This window comes from Balearica regulorum, chromosome 5 (assembly GCF_011004875.1).
Source record: "Balearica regulorum gibbericeps isolate bBalReg1 chromosome 5, bBalReg1.pri, whole genome shotgun sequence".
Lineage (NCBI taxonomy): Eukaryota > Metazoa > Chordata > Aves > Gruiformes > Gruidae > Balearica > Balearica regulorum.
The window spans coordinates 69,106,849-69,118,840 of record NC_046188.1 but is presented as its reverse complement, the minus strand read 5'-3'; the positions used below and the strand labels follow the sequence as shown (position 1 = coordinate 69,118,840).

The window sequence follows — 11,992 nt, the reverse complement described above, 5'->3', positions numbered from 1 at the left end:
TCTTAATGTTCTAAGAGATGCACACTGCAAACATAGCAAAGAGGCTTTAAGAATGATTGGCAAATAGTATAATTTATGTTAAGAGTGCAGAAGTTATGGGCAGGTAATACTGGAACAGGAACAGACCTGTTCCTGTACATCAGATGGAAAGTGGTGCTCCTGTAAATGAATGCATAATGCCCGGATGCCTTCTGGAAGCAGAGGGGGATTTTTGTTAGCTCTTCAAAGTAGTACTGGTAATTTTTGTGTTCATTCTTATGTCAGGGTACACATCTACTTCAAGTAGTGCATGGATTTCACAAGTGGTTTATCTTCTGTCAGTTCTGTAGGGGCTATACAAAATGAAAAGGTTGCTCTTGTATGAGAATTTGAGATTGGCCATAAAATCAATGTGGAAGGCATTTACACTGGCGCACAACATGTAACCGATATGCTTCAGGGCAAGACAAGTTGGTTTGAAAACAGTTTGTGATCAAGCAATTTTAAGGCTGTAGTTTAATTTAAAGAAATCGGAACACTGGACTCTTGAGATGTAAAACTTCAGTAACCTGGAATGGCACCTGGGGTGGGCTGGCAGGACCTAGGGAGAATGACACCACCTATTTCTTTTTCCTGGCACTAGACTCAAGCATCAAACCACAGCCCTTTAATAAGGTCCCACAATGTGAAAGTCATAGGAATCAAAGGATTCAGGGTGAAGAAATAGCTTATTGCATTTCTAGTTCACCTTAAGCCTCTGACAATATTCTGAAAAAGCCTCATATATGCAATAAAGGTAGCATCCTAAAAAAGCTTCAGAGACATTCCTCCCCAGATATAGCCTTACATGTTTATAAAACCTCATTAAAGAGGAGGTGCTTACCCTTGCAGTCAAGCTAGTGTGTTTTGCCAGTGCTTACAGATGTCTGTATGAATATTCCTGTGCTGCTAAATCTGGACCTGTTGCTTCCTTAATAGATCGGTGTTCCTGAGTCTACAGTAAAATAACTTTTCTGTCATACGTAGATATTCTAATCCGATGTAGAAAGAAGAAAAAGGATAGTCACGTCTCCTGGAGATACAGATGATTATATAGTACCAGTAATTAATTCTTTGTAGCAGTGAGTATTTCTGTTAAGTCTCTGTTATATTTCACCTGAATAGGTGATGCTGTAATGTAAAGCACTATGTGCCTTTTATATCTGCTGACTAAAATAATTCTTATGGTAGTTTAAGCTCTGACTTTGTTCCCTTTCAAGCTGGAAGCAAACTTCTGTGAGACAGTGAGCCAATAGACAAGCCTGTGTCAGATGGGATATCATAGTCACCTATTTAATTTCTCTGTATTGCTGTCAAATGAGAATGTGTTACAGTATTCACACCATCTCATATCATGCTCTGATCTGCAAACAAGGAAGTGCTTGTGCCAAACTCTGCTTTATCTCTCTGTAGGGCTACTAGGTAAATCATTACCATGAGTACTGAGTTATATTTGATGTAGGAATGTAGGGTAGATGGAAAGATCCTTCAATGCCAAGTCTTCCTAGACTACTTTGGGAAAAGGGCTGGGAGTGGGGCTGAAGTCCAGCTAGATCCTGAAAGTACTAATACTCTCATGGAAGTCTGTAAGGTAAAACTTATAGATGGGAAGGAGGTCTTTAATTGGATGCTACATTATCTCTTTTGATATGCCACTGGATAAAGCAAAAAAAAACCCCAGAAAGTATTTGGGGTATACCACCTGTCTGATTACCAGGGATTTAATTGTTCTGTGGTAGGCATTACTAGCTTAAAATTAGGGCTTTGGCTTCAGCTAGTAATCTAGACTACTTTGGTGATATTATTGCTAAATAATTTATGCTAAAAAGGATGTCTAGAGGTCTGTACTTCACCCCATTGTTAGGTCAGGTTGCTTGGGGCTGCGTCCAACCAAGCTAGCCACCACAGAGAAGGTGTCTTTGTCTTCAACTTTCAGCTCTTCAGTCTGAGAAGATGGCTTGCAAGAATAAAACTTTTTTGTTAATAACCATTAAGGTTAATACCTATATTTTTGCCTTTTGCATTAGCTATATGTGAGCAAAACTTAGATTTTGAGTGTGGCAATGCAAACTTGCAAATGTTTTTGAACTGCAAAATAGACCAAAAATCACCTTCTCTAGAAGGGAGATGCAATTTTGACTAAGTTACAACCTCTTCTTTCTTCCAGGTACACCTCTGCAATTCTTTCTACAATGAAAGATAAGATGCAGGGAGTCAACCTGTCAACAGTATCTGAATTTGTTCTCGTAGGCCTTTCTGATGTTCCAGCAGTCCGTTTTCCTCTCTTTGTGCTGTTTTTGATCATTTATTTGGCCGCAATGGCAGGCAACATCACAATCCTTGTTGCCACTAGCACAGACACCCGTCTGCACAACCCCATGTACTTCTTCCTTGGCAACTTATCCTTACTAGATATCTTATGTCCCACTATCACTGTGCCAAAGATGCTGGAGGCCTTGTTGCTTGAGAACAAGGTGATTTCATTCACTGCCTGCATGCTCCAGATGTTCTTCCTCATTGATGTTGTAGGCACAGAGATTTTTCTCTTGGCTGTGATGGCGTATGACCGTTACGTTGCAATATGTCATCCGCTGCAGTACGTGAATATTGTGAGTATGAAACTGTGTGCTCACCTAGCCATTGGCACCTGGGTAGTAGGATTTTTTAATTCTCTGTTGCACACATCTTTGATTTTTACACTCCTTTTTTGTGATTCTAATGAAGTTGACCAATATTACTGTGATATTCCTCCTATGCTGGCCCTCTCCTGCTTGCCTACTTACAGTAGGGAAGTAGTAATTCTCATAGTTGCTGGGGTCCTTGGAAGCAGTGCCTTTGTGGTCACTCTGATCTCGTATATCTATATCTTGTTGTCTATCCTGTACATGAACTCGTCTGAGAGCAGGCACAAAGCTTTCTCCACTTGCGGGTCTCACTTGACAGTAGTATGCCTCTTCTACGGGACCACCATTTCCACATATGTACGGCCTTCCTCCACCTACTCACCTAATCAGGATAGGATAGTTTCCATGCTCTATGGAATCCTCACTCCCCTGCTAAACCCCATAATCTACAGTCTGAGGAACAAAGAAGTTAAATGTGCCCTGAGAAGAGTGATCAGCCGAGTAAGAACTGCTTTAACAAGACGAGAACATCTGTCAGCCTCTGGCGTCCTCTGGAGCCCTAGCAATTGGATAGGCACTGCAGTTTGACTGATCTTCTCTAACTTTAGCCATCTAAAAGTTAGATGCTGGAATCAAAACTCCTTCTCTGGGCTCCCTTTACAGTTAAAAGGGATAAGTGGGCACTCCAGAAGGCCAACTGGATGGTGTAGCTTTAGGTCGTTATCACAGGAGGAGATGACTTTAGCTGGTAATGTTTTTCTCCACTGAGCACAGAGGAAGCTTAGATACAGGTGTTGGATGTCTATCTTAGAGCATGAATGCTGTGAATTGCTACTGTAGGGACACTTAGATATAAATTTTTCTGTACTAGAGCAGTTTATAGGACTTGACACCTCTTATTGACCACATTGCTCCTGCACAAAACAAGCTCCTGCACATCCTTTGTGGGAGATTGACTGGAAGGAAGGTTCCTTTGCTATCATTTAAGGTCATCAGTCTGGGTGTGAATTCAGCCAGCATGCCAAGAATCTAACTGCAACACCTGCAGTGCCACCAGGTGCAATCTGGCCATGGTTTGCACCATGTACCTCCAAATCAGTCTGCCAGGGTGCAAACCAACTCCCATAAACTAGGGATGTCAACTATGCTGATGTCTATACATTAGACAACTTTAAGACTATGGCCAGTGTGGGGAAAGGGAAGCTTTGCAGGCATGGGCTTTGTGACCATTGCCCTGGCTTTTCTTAGTGTTGGTGACTGAAGGAAGGTTTAAAGAGTGTACTTTAGGTCTGTGTGAGTCCATAACTAGGAACTGTGCTTCACTTCAGGCAAAAAGTGAAGGTGTGGCTGGCAAAAAGGTGGAAATGGATGTGCAGAGAGATGGAGCACTATGCAGTCTCCCCTCTGCATTGCGGCTATAAAGCTGTGTCTATCTTAGCTAAGAGGGTCTATGCTGGGATGATAAACTCCTGCAGCTTGAGACAGACCTCAGGCTGTGTTAAAAGTGCTGTGGCATGGTATTCCAGCTGTTGTGCCTGGTATTAAATAACTGATGTGACTTTGTTTGCACGCTATTCCTTACTAAACCAAATGTCAAGAATGTCTGTCTTAGTGGCCTTTTTTGCAGCGGCTGTCTTGGTGTAAAGGATAAGCTAATGACTCTCCTGCAGGAACTTGTATCTCAGTGGTAACAAATGCACATTCTTAATATTGAACTGTGTCCTGACCTACAGTAAAGTTGGGTTCAGTTTTCTAAACGCAAGTTTTAATGGCATGCGAGATGAGCCAAGGTATCTTTTTCTGGTCTGTAGTGCTTGATCCATAAAAAGTATGGACTACTTAGTCACGTTTTGCTTCCATTGAGTGAAAAGATAGTAAGTCCTCTACTGCCAAATAGGAGATATTTACCTATTAGAGCAGAGCAGCAGGTGTTTACACAGGATTTCCTGTGATTCTTGAACTATGACAGTGGAAACCTTTTTCCAGAAAAGAAAAAAGGGGTGGGGGGGGCTGGCATTTTTTCCAAAGCCACCTGACAAGTCACATTGGTGAAATAGATGCCCCTGAGGCTTTTTGAGAGCACCAGGTTGGGGTGAGCTGTCTGAGGATCCAGAGTCACTTCCAGGACAGAGCAGGGACAATGGGGAGGGAGGGAAAGCCAAGGAAGGGAGAGGGGGGTTCGTGTGGGAAAGAGAAGACGACAATGACCTCCTGCCCCAGCACTAAGTGTTTCTACTCTGCCACCTAAACACACCCAGACTTTTCATTGAATTCACTGCATCCTAACTAGACAGGCAGAGCAGGAGAAATGTGAGGTTTCACTCTCCTGCTCTGCCCTTCTGACCATCTGGGATGTTTTGTCAGTCCTGTCTCATCCTGGAACAGAGCACTAGCTGCTGATGTGGGAGTCAGGGCACCCTTCTGGTGTCTGCTCCTTTTTGATTTGAGAAAAGACCTGCTGTGACCTATGTTCCTGCTCTGAATTCAATCTTAAATTCCCCTCTATCGGAGGAACTGAGGGGGGGAAAAAAACAATCCTGGTGTTCTTGTATAGCATTTTCAACCACAGGGTGCTTCCCTAGTGAAGAAGTGTAGAAGACTCAAGGTAGTAGGTTATATTTGTTCCTGTGGCATCGTAAAGTGGCAACTCTCATGTCCTCCTTTTTGTTGGAGATTGGCTTCTATGTTGGTACCCTGAACCTCATCCTTAGGCTAAGCAGCATGAATAATTCCTTTTCGGCACAACCATCCCTCCACCTAGCTCAGTGAGTTCACAGTTTAATTTTGATGCTCCTGGAAATACACCCATAGTTGAACTCTTCTAGTGCTTAGTGACTTCATGGTCTCCAGATAACACCACCTTGTCTTGCCCCATGACAGTAATAAGATGTCTCTATCCTGCTAAATGCTACAGAGGTAGTATATGTGCTTCCACATATCGGATGACAGAAACAGAGAGGTCTCCACCTTGTCTGAGGTGGAAATTGGACATAAAAGTTCTTCATCCTATTTAAAATGAACCCCCAAATATATTAAATTATGTTTTAGGGATCAGTCATGAAATGTCTCTCTCTGCTCCTTGGGTGTGCATGGTTTGGGATATTGCTGGAATCCTCCATTTCCTTCAGAGTGACCCCTCTTGGATAAGAGGAGAAGCACTGAGGGTTTCTTTGGCCGCAGAAGCAAGTTTGACACGTGTGGTACGGTCAAAAATGCAAGTTTACTGTCTGACTTGGGACTCGTCATCAGGCAACCACTGGGCGAGGTCACATGTGATCCTGAAATCTGTTAAGGTGGTGTTGTGCACCGCTGGAGCTTCCGATGGTGTTTGCCAGTCTGTGGGGTGCCCACAGGTGAAGGTCCTCACCAGGGCTCAGGCCTTGGGTCTGTAGCAGGCAACCCTGGGACCGGGCCACAGCAGACCGGGGTGAACACTTGCCCTGCCAAGGCATTTGCTGTCCCCTGGGGTATCCTTGGGACAGCACCTGTGGTGGCTGTGCCCATCGCGTTGCTGCAGCTGCAGGATGTGCTGGGCAGGGTGCTAGCCTGCAGGGATGCCTGGCTGTTTTCCTGCCTGGGCACGGGGCTGTAGATGATGGCAGGATGTTTGTTTAGAGGAGGAGCTGGAGGAGGCCTGTCCTTGTCCCGCCACAGTATGGCAGCTGTGCTCAGAGGCAGAGCTCTCTGTGGATGGTGACAGTTTCCTCTGCTGCTGGAGAATCTTCTCAGGACTGAGCAGAGGGTGTTTCCACTCAGCCCCTCTGCAGTACCCTGGGCATCCTGAGCTGGGTGCAGGTGACACAGGCACACCTGTCTGGTGACAGGGACACTGCAGTGCTGCTGCCATGACAGGCTGTGTTGTCTGGGGGTCCCTTCTGAACTGGAGGGTGTTACGATGGGAGGGAGCAGAGGTGCCTGGGGTGGTGTTGCCTGTGGGAGGCCAACAGGAGTCCATGTACCTTGAATGTCTGTGCTCCTGGAGGTGTCCTGGGAGCATGCCCCCCAGCCCGGGGAGCTCTCAGAGCTGCCAGGGCACTACCTTCTTGAGGACTGCCACCTTCCCCTTTTGTTGCCTGCCCCTGCCCCACAAGGCTTGGATGCTGTGGTCCCCTGGGTGCTGGTGGTCCCCTGTGAAGGGACTGCATCGGTCAGGCGGTGGAAGCTGCCACCAGCAGTTGTGGCCTCTGCCTTGCAGCAGCCCCGGTGGCTTTGTGGGACTCCTGGAGCTGCAGCCACAAAGCCTCCGCAGCGTGCCCACAGGTGAGCTCCTCGCCAGGGCTCAGGCTTTGAGTCCATAGCAGGGAACCCTGGGAAGAGGACTGATCTTGTAGAGGCTTGCCCTGCCGAGGCATTTGCCATCCCCCAGGGTGTTCTCAGGACAGCACCTGTGGCAGCTGTGCCCATCGCATTGCCGCAGCTGCAGGACGTGCTGGGCAGGGTGCTGGCCTGCAGGGATGCCTGGCTGTTCCTCTGCCTGGGCACGGGGCTGTAGACGGGGACGGGCACTGGGCAGGTGCACGGTGTCATGGAGGTCACCAGGCAGGCAAGGCTTGTCCCAAGCTGCTGCAGCACGTCCTGGTGCGGCTGGATGAGGTGCTTTAGTTTCAGCAAGGGGAGAGAGGCCCTGCATGGCAGCAGGGACGCGGCCCCAGCCTGCTGCAGTTTGGGCAGGGACAGATGCAGCATTTCTGTTGACTGCTGCACTAGCCGGGGGAGCCTTTGTAGCTTGATCTCCAGGTGTTTCCTTGCTGTGTGCATCCAGAGTGTGCTGCGCACCTCCTGGCTCAGCTCCATCTTTGGGATTGTTACAGCTGCTGCAGCATGGGGCTGGCTGCTGTCCTCAACATCTGTCTGGTGCCCGCCTTGGGTGGCAGAGAAGCTCTGATGGCTGACATAATCCTTTGGCAAGATGGAAGCCAGTCCTGCTTCTGGTCCTGCTGTCCTGTTGTCCAGGCTGGGAAGGGCCGGGGGGGCCATGGCTAGGGCCCGGGGCTTCTGCACACTGTGCTGCTGGGGGACCTGCAGGTCCAAGGGAGTGAGCAGTGGTGGGGGGCACGGCAGCAGCAGGGCCAGGGACTCTTTGGTGGGATTGGGGTCCCCCCACAGCCTCCGCACTTCCTTTTCTTTGATGTTGTCCGCAATGGTGTCCGCCTTTGCCTGCAACGAGGGGCACAGCTTGCCCCGCAGCAAGGGCTGCCTCTGCCCCGGCCGGATAAGCTGTGGCAGGACACGGTGGCCCTGCTGCTGCACCACTCACTGCTGGGATAGCTGCACCGGCATGGGCAAGGGCCCCCAGCCCTATTTCCAGTCCTTTCCTGGCCACGTGCATCTTCAGGGCTGACCAGGCTCTGTTGAGCTGTACAGGTCTGATGGAGCAGGTAGACCTTGCCTCCATGAGGACTCCTCCTCCTTGACTCAGGCATGTCTCTCTCAGAGGGACTGAGGCTCTTGGGGGAGCTGGAGAAGCTGCAGCAGGGCAGATAGCTCCACTCCAGCAGTTCCTCCAGGTCCTGCCATGCTGCCTGCCAGGTGCTGGCATCCAGTGTGGCTAAGGTCCTGGTCCCAGCCCATGTGGACAGTACCAGCTGCTGCAACTCCTGGGCAGCCTCGATGCAGTGGGTGCAGCTGGGGCTGTGGCACTGGGGGCCCAGAGGAGTACCTGCAAAGCAGGGAGGGGTTTCCTGAGCTGTGGGGGCCAGGGGCACTGGGACCACCTGGGGCCATCCACCTGGGCTTCTCTGCAGTGGGGCTAGGCTGCTCTGAGAGGCCCTGGCCTGGGGATGCACCTGCACACCCCTGGGGGAACTCACACAGGACTTACATGGCTCTGCTGCCACCACCCCTCGCCTCCATCTCTGGTGTTGTCGGCTCTGGCCGTCACCCTGTGGGCATGGGAGTGTGGCACAGTCACCCACCCGGGGCTGGTACTTGCCAGTGCTGTCCCCAAGCAGCTTCCCCCAGCCCCAAGTGGCCCCGTACCTGTTGGCTATGGCTGATGGTGAGCAGGATGGCCCCAGCAGCCAAGAGCAGGATGCCAAGGCTGAGAAGAAAGTCACTGTCACTCATGGTCTGGTGTCTGGCACAACCACTCTGGGAGCTGCAGGCACCGGGGCTTTGGGCATCCTGCTGCTGCACACTAACAGCTTCCCATCCCAGTCCCAGAATCGCAGACTGGCTGAGGTTGGCAAGGCCCAATCTGGTCCAACCCCCCCTGCTCATGCCGGGCCACCTGCAGCCCAGGACCACAGCCAGGCAGCTTCTGGCAGCGGGACCTGCCGCAGACCCCCAGCCCTGTGCTGCCTCCTTCCCCTCCATTGCTCCAGGGAAGTGGATTGGCAAGACGGCAAAGGGTTGTGGGTGCCCACCGGCTCTGGGAGGGATGAGGGTGGGAACATGAGAGGGAAGGGAAGGGAAAGGGCCAGACATGTTGGGTGGAGCTATCCCCCCTGCATCCAGTGCTGCAATAAAGAATGCCTGCCTTTTAATGCTATGTTGGTGTTATGAGGTTTATTCCCCAGTTTTGGTGACACAGTGACTCCTCAGTCACTGGCCTGGCCCGGGGCATGGGCCTTCCACAATCTGTGCTCCCAGGGGAGCCCTGGGTGCAGGGCAATGAGCAGCGCTGGGGGGCATTGCCACCAGCATGATCCACCATTTCTTCTGGGATATTCCCACAGTGATCTTTTGTGCCTGTTCAGGCACATGCACCAGCAGTCTTGTGCTTTTCACCCTGTCCTTCATGCTCAGCACCCTCAGCAACAGCACTGTCCTCATCTCCTAAAGCTACATCCTTGCTGCTGTCCTGAAGATCTGCTCTGCTGAGGGCTGGCCAAAACCCTTCAGCACATGCACTTCCCACCTGACCTGTGGTCACCTTGTTCTTCAGGACTGTCATCTTTATTTACGTGCATCCCAGCTCCCATTTCTCAGTGGATGAAGACAAAGTGGCTGCTTTGATCTATACCCTGGTGATCCCCATGCTGAACCCTCTAATCTGCAGCTTGGGAAAGAAGGATTTTGAAGGCTGTGCTCAGGAGGCTGACACACAGAAAGATAACACTGGGGTAGAGCAAAACCTTGACACAAGACAGTGCTTGACTGAAGGCCAGCTCCTCACAGCTGCACAAACTGTAATTTTAATCTACCTTTATGTTCTGTTTGCAGAAAAAATAATGTTATCTTAAAATAGTATGGCAACCTCTTTAAGGAAGCACCATAAGACATAGCACTGTCTGTATTCTTTCTGCTGGGGTGTGAGCCAATGTTCAGTATTGGGAAGACATGGTATGCTAGAAATCAGTAGCAGAAGTGACCAAGCAATGACAGAAGCAGGTTGTGCTCTCGCCAGCAGTGACTGTAGAAAACAGCATGTTTTCATCAAATCCATCAGGGCAGGAGGACAAAGAACAGAGTTGCACAAATGAGGCACTGTGGTGAGTAGAGTGCAAATTGCAGAAACAGCCTCGAATATGTCTCGTTTGTACTTATGAAGGTGTCCATTAACTGCACATCATGATGGCAGCAACCCCGCATTCCCTGCCACACAGTTTCTCCCAAGTCCTAGCGCAGCTCCCTGCTCTTCCAAGGCAGCTGGAAGCACTTTGGGTAAAGCAGCTTCTTCCACAGAGACAAATCACTTGCAACCAAATCTTCTCAACTTGCAGAGCCCTGTGTGGTTCCTGGCCAAAGCGCTGGACAGCTTCAGTTGCACATGCTCTTCCTGACCATCTCCAGCATGCCCCATGGGGGTGGTCCCTACCTCATAACAGGTCCATGGTGCCCTATATGAAAACCCACATATGTTTCCAAAGCTGCTTGCTTTACTGGTTGTCCTTCACTTACAACTGAGACCCCTAAATTAAAAAATCTGACTTGAGATCCGCAATAGGACTTACTTTGTGACCTCGTTGAGCTTGTTTGCTTTGTAGAAAGGTGCTTGCTCTGGTGCACCAGGATGAACCTGCTATTTCTATGGCATTTCACAGAGGAGATATGAACTTTATGTATTCATACTTCATGTGAAATACGCCCTCTAACTTCATGCCCAAACAGCAGTGGCAAAATAAATTTGACACTCCAAATTCCTTTACTGTCTGATGCAATAATTATTAGCTTGGCTTCTTCGGGACATAATACTGTGCATTATGCCGTACATGCACACATATGCGCATGAATTTCTGTGCTCTCCTAACAGTAAAACCTAGCAGCCTATTTCAGTCCAGCTTGGTGTGGGATAAGGTCTCACAGGTACATGGTTTCTTGAAGGGCTCATGCATAACTCTTCCTCTTGATTTTCTAAGAATGCTCCAAATCTGGAGAATGCAGCCAGAAAACATCAGAAATTACTCTGGCTTTGATACCCCAGGTGGGGATCATCTCACTTAACTTCACATGTCCACTTCTTAGCTAGTATTCCCTACTTCAGGATGAGGTGGCTTCTGGAGACACTTTAGATTTCAACATGCAGATTGGACCAATCCCTCTTGTTCTGCTCAAGAGCAGAGTTTCCTCCATTTACACTGAGGCTGGATTATTTTTTCCCCAATAGTTGTTGCACTTAATTTGGGTCATTTTATATGACAGCCCACTGGGGTGTAATTAACTTTCCTTTGGAGAAAAAAAAAAAGGAAGCAAAACAAAACAGCGGAGTAGTTTGTAATTGCTTCTTCTGGGCATGAGATATCTCTGGAGACTTATGGAACACCAGGGACAGATTTCAAAAGCAGAAATTGTCCATTATAGATCTTCCAGATGACAGAAACTGCTGGGCAAACTGGAGTGCGCCTTGCTTTTGTAGGACCTGAATAAATCCCAGTGCTCTCTTATGCCTGCGGGATGGCTCTTGTGTTGGACTAATACCTTGAACTAACGTAAACTGTGAACTGATTTTCCAGAGTCTGAGTTTACCCAACATTCACATCCATATGCCCAGCACAGTGTGCCACCTGCGATCTTTCTCCATGACAGTTGCTTTGTACCAACCTCCCAAGCCCTCGTGTACCCAACGTCCCAACTCACCATTTCACACCACAATTTGAATCATCGCAACTTGGGCCCATTTCTAATACTTATTTCTCCTGATAGCTTATTGGATGTACCAGCAGGGACTGAGAGCACACTGGAAGAGGGTTATCAACCTTTCCAAGCTCAGATGGAGACCGCACATAAGGACAGCCAAACACATAAGAGCACAAGCTAGAAGAGGAAGCTCCTGTGAGGAGCAGGGAGTTGGACTCAATGATCCTTATGGGTCCATTCCAACTTGAGATATTCTATGATTTTATGATTTCATAATCAGGATGGATGGGCAACAGGTCACTCAGCCTGTCCCTCCAACCCTCTACAGCAGC

The 11,992-nt window shown here is 48.8% G+C and overlaps 1 protein-coding gene across 1 annotated transcript; it reads left to right on the top strand.

Moving 5' to 3' along the window:
- The first annotated feature begins 2,222 nt into the window (after nt 1-2,222).
- Nucleotides 2,223-3,230, top strand: LOC104641048 (olfactory receptor 5F1). The gene has a single exon (XM_010309593.2). The coding sequence runs from the start codon at nt 2,223-2,225 to the stop codon at nt 3,228-3,230; it is 1,008 nt and encodes a 335-aa protein (XP_010307895.2).
- Nucleotides 3,231-11,992: the final 8,762 nt, after the last annotated feature.